The sequence below is a fragment of the Poromitra crassiceps genome (assembly GCF_964638095.1).
Source record: "Poromitra crassiceps genome assembly, chromosome: 6".
Lineage (NCBI taxonomy): Eukaryota > Metazoa > Chordata > Actinopteri > Beryciformes > Melamphaidae > Poromitra > Poromitra crassiceps.
This window is the reverse complement of record NC_139627.1, coordinates 34,883,258-34,899,832: the sequence shown is the minus strand read 5'-3', so window position 1 is coordinate 34,899,832 and position 16,575 is coordinate 34,883,258. Positions and strand designations below refer to the sequence as shown.

The following is a 16,575-nucleotide window of genomic DNA, read 5'->3' as shown; positions in this document are numbered from 1 at the left end:
ACCCTGCTTTTTCACAGCATGTCGCCGGCTCCCGGCTGAGAATAATGTAACTTTTCAGAAAGATGCTGGTGTCGGCAACTAAATTATATGAAGGGGCTATCGCAGCGGAGACGGAGGGGCTCAATTGTGGCAGCAGATTGACTGCTGTTCACAGGCACAGCTAACGTTATGCTTCATGCATATCGATGCGATTTCCGTTTCCCCATGACTTCTTCTCTCTTTTTTCCTCGCCTTTCTCTAATCTGGAGAGCACTGTCGCCACCTAATGGGTCGGTAAAATAGGTTATACACATTCAACATGCCCCAAAACTTTACAGGAGATGGATCTGGCTTTGATCCACGTCCCACCGTCAAAAAACGCAATTGACGACTTTAGTCGTCATTGGCACTCAACGTTACTATCCGAATTGACGACTAAAGTCGTCATTGGCACTCAATGAGTTAAGAGGACACCGAGTTGTAATTTTGACTTCAGAAGGCTGTGATATTCAAAAATGCCCCTGAATCCAAAAATGCTTAAGAAGCTGGCCTGATCTTCATTGCCACAGCTTTCAGACAGTAATGGTGGCCCTTCCAGTGGTACCAGATTACACCTGTTGCAGAATGTGATGTCTGCCCCCAGAGATATACTCCATTGATGTTAACATTGTGGCAGCCCTGATACCAAAAGGCTCCGTAATAAGAACTTGCACAGTTGTTGTTTGGGTGTGAGTCCTGATCTTTGTCAAAGGTGCTGAATTTCTGCCCATTGTGTTTCTTCATTGTCCTGCTCCTCCAATCCGTGTCCAGCCAGACACCTGTAGCTTGTAGCCATCAGCCTCAGAGCCAACAGAGAATGAGGAGTACTGGGCAAACACAAAAAGTCAGACAAAAGTCCTCCATGTCCACTCTCAGCTCATGTGTTCCCTTCTTGGTGAGGACATGCATGTTCTCCAGTCCCAGCCAGTACTCTCCTGATGCGTCTCCAAAGCCGACTTTGTACTGCTCCCAGGGTCTGTAGAAATTCAATGTGCCGTCCATTCTTCTCTGGATGACCGTCCACTTCCCTCCATCAGTGTCCATGTCACAGTAGACCTGAAGAGGTGTAAGAAAGGGGACGATGGTGTACACACCACTCTCCTTGGAGTCATAGATTTCATCACAGACCTCAATCAGGGAGATATCACAGCGGGGAGAAGAGTGGACTGTTGTAGCCAACAGCAGAACTGTGACAGCAAAAACTGTCAATTGAAAACTTTAAGTTGCATCTTCTTCTTCAGATCAAGGCACTAATGAAAGTGTCAAGTGGATGCAGTGTTGCAGCTCCAGTGCTCTCTGAGCTGAAGAATGTCAATTTATAGGGCTCTATCGTTGCATCAGCCTATAAACTGCGCCCATCCCCCAGCGCAGCACAGATTAATGGGCGTGGACTAGGGCTGCAACAACTAATCGATTAAATCGATTATTAAATTCGTTGGCAACGAATTTGATTATCGATTCGTTGCCTCGCGATTAGTTGGACCGCAGAGCCATCTGTTTTGTTGATAAAAACAACAGCTGACCGCAGCTGCTGCAGCGCAGTGCTGGCTACGTCACTCCCTGGCCCCGCTGTCCCGGAGCCGACTACGTCACTCGCCTTGCGCATGTGCAGTAAACGACAAACAAGTTGAAACATGGCCGAGAATGAGAAAGCAGCTCGACCCAAAACTTCACAAGTTTGGGAGCACTTCATATTAACTCGAACTAAAAAGTCTGTTACGTGCAAAATGTGCAAAGCCGATCTTGCATGGCATGGAAGCACAACGGCCCTGCGTGAACACCTTAAACGCAAACATGTTGGATCATTGGATGATGCCGGTGAAGGGAGCTCAGCAGCCGGGTAAGTTAACTTAGCGTTATACTACTACAAACTCGATATGCATGTAAACTAATGTTACATTATTAGACCCATGTGTATTGTTGTTTGAAGTGGAAATGTTCGTCTCACAGCAGATAGTTTGTTTTGTTTATCTAACGTTAACAGCCGATGCGCCCGCACCCAGGTCGACAACGTTAACGTTATAGCCGACCGGCTCGTTAACGTTACGTTAGCTTGCTAACGTTAGTGGTAGAGCAGACGTGGTATGTAAACTCAGATAGTTTGTTTCGTTTATCTAACGTTAACAGCTGATGCGCCTGCACCCAGGTCGACAAGCATGGTGTGTTAAGCCGACCGGCTATTTAACGTTACGTTAGCTTGCTAACGTTAGTGGTAGAGCAGACTTGGTATGTAAACTAAGGGTAAAAGAGGGGTTGTTGTCCCTTGTTCATTGGTGTGTGTGTGTGTGTGTGTGTGTGTGTGTGTGTGTGTGTGTGTGTGTGTGTGTGTGTGTGTGTGTGCGCATCTTAATGTAAGGAGTGAGCTAGGACAAATTGCATTTGAGGCTTCTGTTATATAAAGGCCTTCTTTACATAAGCAATTATCAACTAAATCATCAATGAGTGAGTTTTATTGAGTTTTATGTTAATAGTGCTGTTAGGCATACTCACTCATACTGTCTTTCTCCGTCCGTTAAAGCACTTTATTTAAGAAGATATGAAGATATCTTTTGCACTTACACCATACATTTGTATGTATTTTGTATTCGTTCATGCCCTGTCAAAGCTATTTGATGTAGCAAAGCCCGGTGAGTTTTTGTTTAACAAAAAAAAAGTTGTTTTTCAATAAACGGATGGAAACAATATCAGTGCATTTTTTAATCCGATTAATCGATTAATCAAACAAATAATCGACAGATTAATCGATTATCAAAATAATCGTTAGTTGCAGCCCTAGCGTGGACCAGCCCACTCCATATTTTGGTATCAGCGGCAGAACTGCAGGAACTCTACAATCAGTGGTGCCTCAGGAGGTCCCTGAAGATCATCAAGGACACATACCACCCCCACAACAGCCTGTTCTCCCTGTTACCCTCAGGGAGGAGGAGATACAGGGTCCCAAAAGCACGAACAAATCGCCTGAGGGACAGTTTCTTCCCGCAGGCCACGAGACTCCTTAACACACACAAATAAACAATCATGTAGCAGCTGCTACCATTACATATGATAATTATGCCTATGTTATTGCACCTGTGCAAATAGAATGTTTAATCATGTTTTTAAGGTGTCTACGCTAGAAAAGAAAAGGAAAAGTTTACTGTTATTTCTTGTTGTTCTCTTGTTTTACTGCATCTATATGCCCTGTTTTTGCAATGTTATACTGTTATTTGCACTATGTTGTAACGGAGCCTACAGCACAAGAATTTCAAACGTGATACTTGTACTACGGAGTGACAATAAAAATCTTGAATCTTGAATCTTATTTATTTACTTATTTATATATATTTGTATTTATATTTATATATATGTGTGTGTATGTATATATATTTGCCAGACCCAGGGGGTCGGCCTACAGGAGGCTTTGTCTGTCGGTCGGGCTGTCTGTCCCTCTTTTCCTCCCCAGCCATTCAGGAACGCTTCAGATTTCAACCACCAGGGGCAACAGAGCAGGTCTGGACTTGCTACCATTTGAACCAGCAGTGAATGGGGACACTAACAAACATTGAATTACCTTTAATTCAACTGGTTTAAACATGTGCCGTGTAACTGTACAGGATCTGTACTTGTTGTAATTGTGGTGCCTAGTTTGGTTCATTATTGGCCATTAGATCATATTAGATCATACTTATTTATTTATGGAATAGTTAAAAGAAAGACATGTCTAAATGTGGTCATTAACTACAGTACATTAGAGGGCAATAGAGGGCCCACAACACCTGAAGGTAATTTGTATAAATATCACCTACAGCCAACTGATTAATGAGTTGGCAATCAATAGTATGACAGCAATTGATCATATTTCAAAATGCCTAAAATGATTTATACTTTTAACTTATAAAGTGGTTTGTAGGTGTGTTGCCTACTAGGAATTTGTTCCTTCTGGGTCTGGCAGAACCAGGTCTCCTGGTCTTGTTATATATATGTATATACATATATGTTTTATTTATTTATTCATTTATTCATTCATTCACTTATTTATTCATTTATTTATTTATGTATTTATTTATATATTGCAACAGCATTAGTAGCATTAGTATGAAATGGCCATTATGTCTTGTAACAAACACAAGAAGCCAAGAAAAGCAGGAATACAGTAGCTGATTCATCTCTTGCATTTTACTTTAGCTAATGCTGTTACTGTACCAAGAGCAACTTTCCATTTTGTTGTACCACTTTTCCATAACCTGCCTTGTGTACTTAAACATCCAAAAGACCAGTTAACCAGGAAATTGTTGATTGTTGGCAAATAGATTTGTACTGTACTGTAAGCTATGAGACAGTGCTCCAGGAAGTTAACTTCAGCATGACTGGTATGCAGAGAAAACTTCCTGGTCTCAACCAGGAAATAGGTGACTGAAGAATTAGCTGGGATGTTTTGACTTCGACCCACCATCATTCTTCTATTCAGAATTGACATTGAAATATTTTCCAACAGTTCACATGAACTCTTAATGAAGGCTGTAAGATTTCACTTAATTTTTCTCCTCAATGAGGTGGGCTTGGTTGATCTCGCCACTTGAGCACAATTAACAACTGGTCTCAGACACAATTTAAAATCAAGTCTTTACTTTGGTAACTGTCCAAGCTTCACAATGCAGACAACCTTCCTGCTGCATTTCAGTCCTACTCAATACAAGTATCTCATATTTTGTTACATTGCTGCTAGACTCTCCCATGTGTGGCTGCACTCTGCTACAGTATGGCATGCTGCTTGAACACACATGTTGGGACAATCAAATAGTTTGTATGTAGAGTGATATGTAATCATGTATTATCTGTCTGTTTGTATCCTGCACTGTAACTTCTTGCATGGCATGTTTCTCTGTACCAGGAGTGTGTACTTACATTGTGTTACTACTGCATAATAACATGTTCCTACTGCTCCTCCACTAGCATGATATCATACTGAAACTAGTATACACTATAGAGGGAATAACTTGTTCCTCCTGCTCCTCCACTAGCATGATATCATACTGAAACTAGTATACACTATAGAGGGAATAACATGTTCCCCCTGCTCCTGCACTGCACTAGCCTGATATCAGACTGAAACTAGTATACACTAGAGGGAATAACTTGTCTCTCCTGCTGCTGCACTAGCCTGATATCAGACTGAAACTAGTATACACTATATAGGGAATAACTTGTTGCTCCTGCTCCTACACTAGCCTTAGGGGTGTCAAAAATAATCGATTATAAGATGCATCGCGATGCGGACGTGCACAATTCTGCATCGATTCACAAATGTCAAAATCGATTATTAAAAAAAAATATATATAATAATAATAATAATCAAATACTCAAATAAAATATAATGGAAGTACATGCAGTGGTTTATTTTAATTATGGATCATAATACAATGCAATTCCAAATACACTTTTATTAGTAGTAGCCACACAGTGAGAAAAAAGAAAGTGAGAAAAAGAAAATCATGTATTGGGGAAAAAAAGTGATGCATCGATTTAAGATGCATCGAGATGCATCAAGATGCATCGATAATCGTAATCGAATCGAATCGTAGCCCTCTGAATTGTAATCGAATCGAATCGTGAGGCCAGTGAAGATTCACAGCCCTAATATCACACTGAAACTAGTATACACTACCGTAAATTCCGGACTATAAGACGCACCGGTCTATAAGCCGCACCTTCAAAGGTGACTATTTTTTTCTTCTATAAGCCGCACCGGTCTATAAGCCGCGGGTGTTTTGATGTTTAATTACCATATGTAAGGCTTCGTGCACAGAGGGGATTGCTCCCATTTATTAACATTTCAACAAAACAAAAGTCAGGTCACTAATCCCCAGACAAAATCACACATTGTGGTATTTTTTGTTTTTTTTACAGTGCACACAGTGTCCGCGGTGTGGTGAAAAGAGGGCAAGAGAGGAAATTAAAACAGAAGTGGATTTATAGTTAGAAAGAGTGCTAAAGAAGAGAGAATTCCGTTTTTTATTTTTTTATTTTAGTTACTCACAGTACTATTGACCAGTCCAACTCAAAAGATATTCGGCAGTTTCACTTTGAGCTCTTGTTCCGCCGCTGGGCACACAGTGTCCGCGGTGTGGTGAAAAGAGGGCAAGAGAGGAAATTAAAACAGAAGTGGATTTATAGTTAGAAAGAGTGCTAAAGATAGTCCGGTCTGGTTATGACGAGTCTCGCTGGGTACAGTACGCCAAAGCGATATCCATTGACTCGATGATGCTGTTGTATGTTGCGCGTTTCTGTTGCACCAACGCGGAGAGGTCCTGCCGGACAGGGCTTCTTCCCCGCAGCCTGGAGGATGAGTTGACGGTCGGGCCAGCGGAGTAGGCAGATGAAGATGGCCCTCGGTGGCAGGCCGGGGTCTGGACGTGGCCGAGGCGCCCGGTGTGCCCTGTCCACCTCTGGTGGTTTCTCGCCTTCCTTCAGGTCCAGGATGTAACACAGGATTTTGCCACGAAAGCGTCCATGTCACCGATCTCAGCTCCTCTTTTACATTGATCAGGCGAATGTTATTTCTTTTACTCCTGCTGATTAAGTCATCAACCTGCGTGTGCAGGGTTTCGATTTTGCATTTTATCCATTTTCGGACTCACTGTGTTGTTTTTGTCCTCCAGTGCGCGGATGCGCTTTTCCGCATTATAAACTCTGTTCACGGTTGCCTTAGTTTCTTTAGTGAGTGAGTGGATGGACTTCTGCACGTTTTCAAACTTGTTTTCAAGCTGCTCAAAACCTCTGAGCGATGTCGGACTTAATCGATAGTGTTTCACGGAGTAAAAGTTTAGCCCAAGCGTGTATCTCCAGCCTCCAGCAGGTGAGTCATTTCCTCATTCATGGCGTGATTGCTTCGTCTTTTTCTTTCTGCTTACCTGTGTTGTGTTATGTTATGTTATGTTATGTTGTTAAAAGAGGGCAAGAGAGGAAATTAAAACAGAAGTGGATTTATAGTTAGAAAGAGTGCTAAAAAAGAGAGATTTTTTTTTTTTTTTGGAAAAAATCCATAGATAAGACGCACCGTTATATAAGCCGCAGGGGGCAAAAAAGGCCAAAAAACGGGAAAAAAGCCGCGGCTTATAGTCCGGAATTTACGGTATATAGGGAATAACTTGTTCCTCCTGCTCCTCCACTAGCCTGATATTATACTGAAACTAGTATACACTAGAGGGAATAACTTGTTCCTCCTGCTCCTGCACTGCACTGCACTAGCCTGATATCGGACTGAAACTAGTATACACTAGAGGGAATAACTTGTTCCTCCTGCTCCTGCACTGCACTAGCCTGATATCAGACTGAATTGTCAACTTGTCACACTCCATTTCCAGCTTCCAGTCCAGCCATTACCAAGCTGTGTGCCGGGACCCCACTGGGCCGCAAAGGTATTGCAAGTGAGCCGCCAAATCATTTGCAAAACATTAGAGCTTTGTGAGAAAAAAATGAATTATTATTATTATGTATGAGGATCCATTTCTCCATGGTTGAATGATACCGTTATTTAATTTGTAATCAACTATTTGTTAATCAGCCTATTGCAGACAGCCCCTCACTTTTAGTTTCTGATTTCTGTGTGGTGCTGATGGACAGCTCATTTTATCTTTAAAATAAAAAGTGCCAGGGGAACACATTATTTGGCTTCCATACTGGATATGGTCGGATGTGGGCCGTAAACATTTTTGAGATTTTCATGTGGGCTATATGAGTTGGAAAATGTTGTGAACCACTGTTCTCTGACATTGCCTCCACTCTAACTGATTTCCATGAGGAAAATCCCCAAGGCGAATTCCATTTTCCCTAATCAATCACTACGTATCGGCCTGAATCTAATCCAGTCGGGAGAAGGCAAAGAAAAGATCTCCCCTTTGAATAAATGCCTTCAAAGCAGAGTGCTGTTCGGATTTCGAAGTAAGTGGTACTTTTAATCCATTTGAAACAGCCTTGATAGCGGCGTCTATCTTGTCTATAGCAGCCACCATTGTTGTTATTACTCCTCGGTGCACTTGACAATGGGAAACAGCTTGACAACAACGTTCGTCCCGCCCATTCTGCTGTTTATTGGCAGTGATTGGCTAATCCTTAGTCCCCTTCTGCACTCATTGTTGGTTTTTTTGACTGAGGAAATCTCTGTTGCATGTCATGATACCAGACCAGAAGGAGCCAACACTCAACTTGGTGGAGTGGGCGGATTCAAAGGTCTGGACCCAGGCAAGCACTGCACTATATCAAATAGAGAATAATATCAAACAGTAGAGGTATCAAATAGAGGACATTCACTATTCAGCAACAGTTCACTAGTATTGTGCAGTACAGTAATTTTCTGTCAAAGTCGGCTACACGTGAATTTTTATTTCAATATGACACACGTGCGCGCGCGTGCACACGCTTGAAGTCTTCCATGGATGGAAGCAAAACACTGATTTCTCAGGGGAGTTGAGTTGTTTGACTGGTTTTGCTGCTATTTCTGACACAAGGAGCATGATGGGGAAGTGGAATGCTATGATCTGCCGTCACCAACGACTTCCAAAGACTTCCCACAGCAGTATCAAAGCCCAATATGACAGCAACCACACCTGTAATTTGCTCACTTTGACACTCGATACAACGAAGGTGGTGAACTACACCACCAGCAGTCTTGCTCTCTCCCCTAGTCTCTGTGTTGGCAACTTGTGTGTGCATGGGCAGAGATCCACCCTGCGTTTCACTCCACACAGCACACAGAGGCTCTTCTGGAACCAAACTCATAATACCGTGGGACAAAATTCTATGATTTGCATGAACACACTTTTTGAATAGATTATTCACCTTCAATTTGTTGTTCCATTATTTCCAATTAATTTGAACGGAGCAATTGTCTGTGGGCTCGACAGACTGTGAAAAGGAAAGGATTAAAAATGTAACGGGGAAGATAACACACATGGCCTCTGTGTGTCAAGCTCTCACCAAAACGAGTGATTGATCTCCATTTCGTACCCATTATACTGGCAGCTCCATAAATCACGTAGAATTATTTTCTCTAAAAGGCTATTTTTTTTTATTTTTTATTGGATGTGCAATTAAGTCACATTAATTACAAATATTACCAATACAATCAAGCCATTTATCAAATAGGAGAGAGACAGAGAAAGAGACAGAGAGACAGAGAAAGAGAGAGAGAGAGAGAGAGAGAGAGAGATAGCGTGCGTTATCCCTCCCAGTCTATTTCTGGTAGCAAGGTTAGCCGTGGTATTGGGCTCTTGCCAAATGTTTGTAGAATCCCTCTCTTCTGGGAGGGTGATCACCATCTATGCTCTATTTATAGTCAACCTCTGCATCTGTGATTGAAGTGACTGTAAAATAGGCAATTTTACAGTCGCTGCGCCTAATCACTCAGCTGTGGGTGGGAAATAACCTGTCCAGGCAAGCTGAGAGGTGCCAGCTACAGTACGTGTGCATGGCATGTGCGTGCGTGTGTGTGTGTGTGTGTGTGTGTGTGTGTGTGTGTGTGTGTGTGTGTGTGTGTGTGTGGTCTTATGAATTCATGTTCTGGCATTGTATGGATACAGATCTCCAAAGAGATAGACTGGGAGCTCCAATTTTAGGCCTGTCTATTTATGTAACTACATCCAAAAAGCAATTTCCCTAGAAATGTGTCCGCTACAGCATGCATTTGCATTTGATGAAGGAGATAGCTGATTAAAGTTCACCCATTGAGCAGGGACTATTACCATGGCCTTTTCTCTGTGTGTGTGTGTGTGTGTGTGTGTGTGTGTGTGTGTGTGTGTGTGTGTGTGTGTGTGTGTGTGTGTGTGTGTGTGTGTACATGCGCCCTTTGGTGCAGTGGGCTTGCTTTTTCACACAGCAGGACATTGCTTTTTTTTACGTTAATTGCCTGATGACTCATCCTTCCAGAGAAGGTGAGAATTCAGAAGTCACAGAAAAATAAAGAGCCCCGCCCACATGCGGGGGTCTCATTCGACGCTGTCACTGCCAGTTTATAGCGCCTGATAAGAACACGTTACTTACGGAGTTAAGTCAGACGCAATATAGAACACCCAAGATGCAATATACAGTAACAGGCAATGTACACCAGATACGTTACGGCTGCGGATCCGGCAAAACTGACGGATCGACTCTCGCCCATGTTAATAGATGGGTGATACATCTGGTACGGAAAAATTACACACCCGTTCTATTTTTGTTGGATCCCGCATACGTCTGACAGATGACATGAGTGTGGGTCTGTTCGCAGCCGTACCGGAGCCGTACCGCATCTGTTCCGGAGGCGGTGTACATTAGCCCTAAGCAGTGATGTGCCTGTGCACCCAATGAAACATGCATGACAGGCTGGTGTGACATCGCACAGGTGAGAGAGCGGACTCATTATCACCATGAGCCAAAGACCAGAAGAGTTTTGTCAATGCTGGCGACTCCGCTTTGTCCGAGGTTCCGGTTTTATTTTTATTTTGTCAAGCAGTGATAAATCATTATTATTGCTGTTGTTATTATTATTAAAAATATGAAGTGAGAATGGAATTTCTTTCTAATCTTATCCTGACATTCCAAAGACAGTAATGGAAATGGAATTTATTGTCCTCTCCGCCTGTTGTGCCTTTCACCAAAGCAGCCATGGCTTTCTCAGGGCGCTGAACTGGTTTAATAAATCGAACGGGGTAAATCATTTCAATAATCTCCTCCTCCATTTTGGCACCCTACCATCCTCACTCCTCAAAGTGTATTTTTAATTGGGTCAAATGTGGCGAGCGTCTTCCCCCTGTACACACACTAAATGCTTATGTGCACCTGTTAGTAGATCAGAATCTGCTCTCTTTACACGCACAGCTGCATTAACGCCACTGGAAATGGTGGGCAGGGTTGTTTACCATCACGAGTCGCTGGAGCTTGAATCACGCCGTCTGTCTCAAAAGGTCAGATGTCACAAGATCAAAAGGTCAAAAGGTCAGGGTGCCAATACACATGGTGAGAGTATTGTGTGTCACAGACTGCTGCTCATGGAATCCATGTGACGACCATCACATGGTCAACACAGCCACTTTCTGGCTTTCGATACACAACCTCAGTCAAATAAAAGAAATAAAGTGAAATACAATGAACTGCTGATATCCGATGAAAGTATGACATAATAATTTACATGTGAGCTTTTTACCTGTTTGAGCTTCTTCAAGTCTTCATCCAACTCCAGATTGTCCAGGATAACAGCCACAAAAAGACTGAGCAGGATCTGGAAGGCAACAGGAGGAAAATAATAAGAGCACATGGCATGAAGACATAAAGTTCTTCTCTCACGTCAGAGCCAGCATAATAGCATTTAAAAATACTGTATGAAGCCTGCTTAGTAATCATATTATTAGTTGTTTTTTTCTGTCCGGGGAGAGATCCTGTCTGTCTGGCTGAAGTGTGAGTCATCCAGATAGTCTGTGCTGTTTGAAGGCCGAACACTGAAACGTCTGAATAACCGTGATTAGATGAACCACTTGAAGGGACATTGGAAGGGCTGTGGTAGTCCTGTATCCCTTTGTCAGTTGTGTGTGTATACAGTATATATATATAATAGAGTATGAGTTTCAATAGAATGTTGTTGCAAATACAGCCATAACTGTCAATGTGCATCGCCCTTGTGTTAAGAGTGATTCAAATGCGGATACAGTTACGAGAGTAAGAATGACAGCATAGAACAGCCAACCGTTGGCTGTTCTATGCTGTCATTCTTACTCTCAACGTACTCCAATTCCATTTCTCAACTCATCTCAATGACTTAAAACTGCAAATTCAATTGTCTCGTGAACAGAGCTGAAACTGCATTTCCATACATCTACATTTGAGTTCCTCACCAGGGTAGCAAACAGATGGTAGAGGATGAAGTAGATGGCGACTACCGGAGCCCACATTTGACCTACAGCCACCAGGGTCTGGTCCATGACATCCACCCAGCCCTCCTGGGTCACAATCTGGAACATGGACATGAATGCCTACAGGGTGGAAAGCAGGGGATACGAGAGGGTGAGAGAAAGAAACAACAAGACAAGGCAATCTAGTATGTGAGCAGAGGAGTGGAGAGAGACAGAGAGAGAGAGCGAGAGACATGTGTACTGTATACAGAGAGAGAGATCTGACATTTGATACACACCTTTTCCACGGAACAGCAAATATGCACATACACCCTCCTGACCATCTCTCTCTATCTTTGTCAGATTTGGAAACAGAAGCCAGGGAGAAGGAAAGTATTCATAGTATTCCCATGATGTCACAAGCATTTCTCCTACCAATATGGAGCTACAATACACACAGCTGACAGCTCATTGGCTGTGTCACTTGATTGTAATCACCTGTTAATTGATCACAATCACCTGTTATTTTCCTACCAAAATGGCCATGTGGTGATGTAACAGAATACTATCAATAGGACAATAGGAGATGAGAGAGCCCCCCCCCCCTCCCCCCTGCCTGCCCATCCCCTCTCAGCAGAGGTCAGTTGAAGGTGTGGGGAACAGCCAGCAGAGACATGCTGGCCCCCGGGTCTTCTTCCCGACCCCACCCCCTTACCCGGCCGCCTCCCTCCGGACCCAGTCAATGCAGATAAATATAAACCCAGCAACAGGTCTGCGCCGCAGGGGAGACGGCCAAAACATCATTAACTGTGATTCGTGCGTGTGTCTGTCTGAGTGTGTCTGTGTGGGTGTGTAAAGTGCAAGCGATAGAGCAACAAGAGAGAGAAAATGAGAAGGAGAGAGAGAAAACAAGGAGAGAGAGGGAGAGAGAGAGAGAGAGAGGGAGAGAGAGGGAGAGGTTGAGTAACATAGCATGTGAGTGGCATCTGTTTACGAGCGTCCCTTCATGTCCCAGTGTGCCGGGGATCAGTGAGACGACGGATGATGGAAAGATGTGTCTAATGAGAGAGAAAGAAGCTGATGAGCAGCTTAGAAATCAAAGGAGGCGGAGGAGGAGGAGCCACATCTGTCCACGCATTAAGCACCCCATCACTGGCATCTGCCAGACTGAGGGGGGGATTTCTCTTCCTAAACTGCGCTTGTGAATTTCTTTATATATCAGTTTTTCTCTGATATTTAGTGGGTGAGCCTGCCGATAATATTTCATCTTTCACTGAGAGCAAATCAATTAAGCTGTTATTAAGCCGTGCAGCGGCTTCTATAAGTGATATGCGTGTCTATCCGTTTTCACCGAGATTTGAGCAGCTCACCGGGGTTTGAACAGTAAGTGCACCAACAGACAGGCAGGCAGGCAGGCAGGCAGGCAGACAGACAGACAGACAGACAGACAGACAGACACACACACACACACACACACACACACACACACACACACACGTGGTCGCTTCCTTACATGGACCACTTAAATTTCCGTAAAAATGCTTTTAAAAGTAAACACGGTGTCCTCCCATAGTGCGAGTGGGAGAGGGCGTGGTCTTTACCCTGGGGAAGGTGGTGAAGCGGTCCAGATCCTCCACAAAGCAGAACATCTGCAGACTGATGGCTGACATGACGATGAGCAGGCTGGCTGTGAACACCACCAGGCTGCCCAGCTTCTTCCCTGGACCAAAGATCTTGTAGACAAAGTCCTCCAGAGCCGGCGAGATCTTTATCAGACGCACCACACGCAGCACCTGAAGGGGACAAGCAGGGTGCAGGTTTGATTAGCTGACAGGTGAAAGCCACTCACAAAAGGGAATCCATGCACACTTGCAGGGTTGCTATACAGTGTGCCCATTGTATGCACAGATCATATCAAACACAGTGATCTGGACTTTGGTATTTGTATAAATTCACATCAAAGGGCACACACAGGCAGCACAGGAAGAGAGTGATACCAGTAGATAATTCAAAATTGAAATTGTAGAATTGTAGATATGAAAGCAAACATCAAGCCCATTGATTACATATTGATTTGGAAAGAGAGGGCATTGATCTTTCCCCTCACAGTAATAGTGGAGTGATACCTTGCTCATTGAACTGAGTCCCCAAACTGCTTGTGGTGACAACATCCCCCACAAGGCAATGCATCTTGGTCAGGTTTTGATCAGGGAGCCAGAGAGTGGCTATTGATCTAGCAATCCACACTCTGATGCCTCTGGCCTAAGATTTTTTTCTTTAGACTCCTGCTGGAAGCCAAATAAATGGCTATCTCCAATTCCCCGGATATACAGCAAAATATAGGAGACAAAGATAGCATAGCGCTCCAAAGGAGAGAATACAGTAATAAACACACACACACACACACACACACACACACACACACACACACACACACACACACACACAGCATGATGACAGATGGGAAGGGAAACCACCATCAGCTACTTCTGACACACCGTGATGACCACTATCCATTTCTCAACAGATGCAACTCATGTGGCTGAGGGTGAACAGTGAGGGCCTGTCCACAGCCTGTAGGGGGAGCAGTTTGGGAGCCTGCAGCAGCACTGGGGCAGTGCCAGGTGCTGCCCCAGTGCTGCTGCGAGCATGACAGGAAAAATGGTTTGGATGCTGGTCATGCAGGTTAGGGTTAGTGTAAAATAGTGTAAAGTCCTCTTTCCACATCCCAGAAGCAAGCTAACTGACAGAAACAAGCTAACTGACAGAAGCAAGCTAACTGACAGAAACAAGCTAACTGATAGAAGCAAGCTAACTGACAGGGCACCTGGTCTGGGCTCACATCACCTCCCCTCCCACAAATTAAAGACCGCTCTCTGCCTTTTGGATTGAATTACAAACTACTCTTTAGGTCTACAGTCGTATGTTCAATCACGCACTCAAGTCATTGTCATTCTGAAAGCACAGGGAGGAAGTGATGAGGCGTGCTCCATTGGCTGATTAAAAATCACTCTGCCTAGTAGTGTGTGTGTATGTGTGTGTGTATGTGTGTGTGCGTGTGTGTGTGTGTGTGTGTGTGTGTGTGTGTGTGCATGCATATGCGATTTGTGTGTCTGTGTGTGTGTGTGTGTGTGTGTGTGTGTGTGTGTGTGTGTGTGTGTGTGTCTGTGTGTGTAAGTAGGGCTCTACTCAGCATGTGACATTTTGTCCGGACTGGATGATGACAATCCGTAAGGCTGACCTCTAGCAGTGAAACACTTGGTTGGATATAAAAAATAATAATAAAGTCAGAAACAATTGGCAGTCCCTTCTCAGCCACTGTCCAAACTCTAATTGTCAGTGTGTGTTGCTCAGCTAATAAAGAAAAGCTTGTTGCATCCATAATTGAGCAGGAATCCAAATCTCTGCTGCTGGCAGCACTGAATCACCAGTGAAATATTATGACCCGTGAAGCAATGGTGTGTTGTAGCATCAAAAGAGCCGGTACGCGCAGATTTGACTTGACCATGGCTTTTATTAAAATGACCTTTATTGAAACTATTCCATTTACAAACCCTGATATGAACAAATGTTGCCATCAAATGAATGAATGAGACAAGTCAGAAGAAGAAGAGGGGGAATTAACAGACAGCAAGAAGGGCTGTTCACAGGTCAGCGGTGTTTAGAGATCAACAGAACGGCTTTGCTTTCCCTGATGAATTATCATATCAGAGAAATAATAAATGTTTGTAGTGTTGCAAGACCATTTGCCCACTCTGCCTATAAAATACGGCTTCTATTAAACAGCAAGTAGCTTATATTATTTAACTGTTGTTTCCAATAACAAATTACATTTATTCATAATTCACAAGACTGATTGATGCAGCCATTTTGCCAACAGCGCCGCCCAGAGGGAGCATGAGATCAAGCCTCAGTATGATGACACAATATTGTATCAACGTACGTATGACCACTGCACTTTAATGATAGGCAGTGATAATCCTATTTACTTACTAATTTACACTTTCTGCAACCATCCTATGACAATCAGGTATACAGTTTCTGTATTGCTCATATTCATTTATTATAATGGTTTATAATGGTTTGCCTATTGCTTTTATTGTTTGATTAGTGACTACTATCTTTATAGCTTCTTTTTATATTCTAGTTGTGTGCTTATATTCTATTTAATCTTCCCTGCAGGAACGACCTAATTTCCGCCCAGATATCGAGAGATATCATTAAGATACTCTGAAGGCAAAGCTCTCGATCTACCGGTCAATCTTCATCCCAACCCTCACCTATGGTCATGAACTACACGTCATGACCCACGTCCGCAACCGTGGTATCATTCTCGACCCCACCCTCTCCTTCTTCTCGCATGTCAACCAGATCACCAAAACCACCTTCTTCCACCTTAGGAACATTGCCCGTCTACACCCCTCACTCACTATCCTTCTCTGCTGCTGAAACACAGCCATGCATTCATTACTTCCCGACTGGACTACTGCAACAGCATCCTTTATGGCACACCCTCCAAAATCCTCAATAAACTACAATACGTCCAAAACAATGCTCACCTCCACCCGCCGCTCTGACTACATCACCCCCGTCCTCCACCATCTCCACTCGCTCCTCCCCATCAGATACAGGATTCACTTCAAAATATTACCAAGGTTATGAAGGTTATGAAGGTTATGAAGTTACCTAAAGTATGCACACGACATGTGCACCTATG

The 16,575-nt window shown here is 43.5% G+C and overlaps 1 protein-coding gene and 1 pseudogene across 2 annotated transcripts in view; both read right to left on the bottom strand.

Annotated features, from left to right (window-relative positions):
• Nucleotides 1-16,575, bottom strand: part of nalcn (sodium leak channel, non-selective) — a 151,915-nt gene that overhangs the window by 68,875 nt on the left and 66,465 nt on the right. The window contains exons 13-15 of the mRNA XM_083638444.1: nt 13,460-13,651; nt 11,862-11,999; nt 11,177-11,251 (exon numbers count right to left, since the gene is read on the bottom strand). Of these exons, the coding sequence (XP_083494570.1) occupies nt 11,177-11,251; nt 11,862-11,999; nt 13,460-13,651 (405 nt within the window). The remainder of the gene's footprint in view (nt 1-11,176; nt 11,252-11,861; nt 12,000-13,459; nt 13,652-16,575) is intronic.
• LOC310778731 (microfibril-associated glycoprotein 4 pseudogene) lies at nt 517-9,007 on the bottom strand (annotated as a pseudogene). Its single transcript has 2 exons — nt 9,004-9,007; nt 517-1,205 (listed from the first exon to the last, which is right to left on the bottom strand). The product of its transcript is annotated as a microfibril-associated glycoprotein 4 pseudogene (transcript).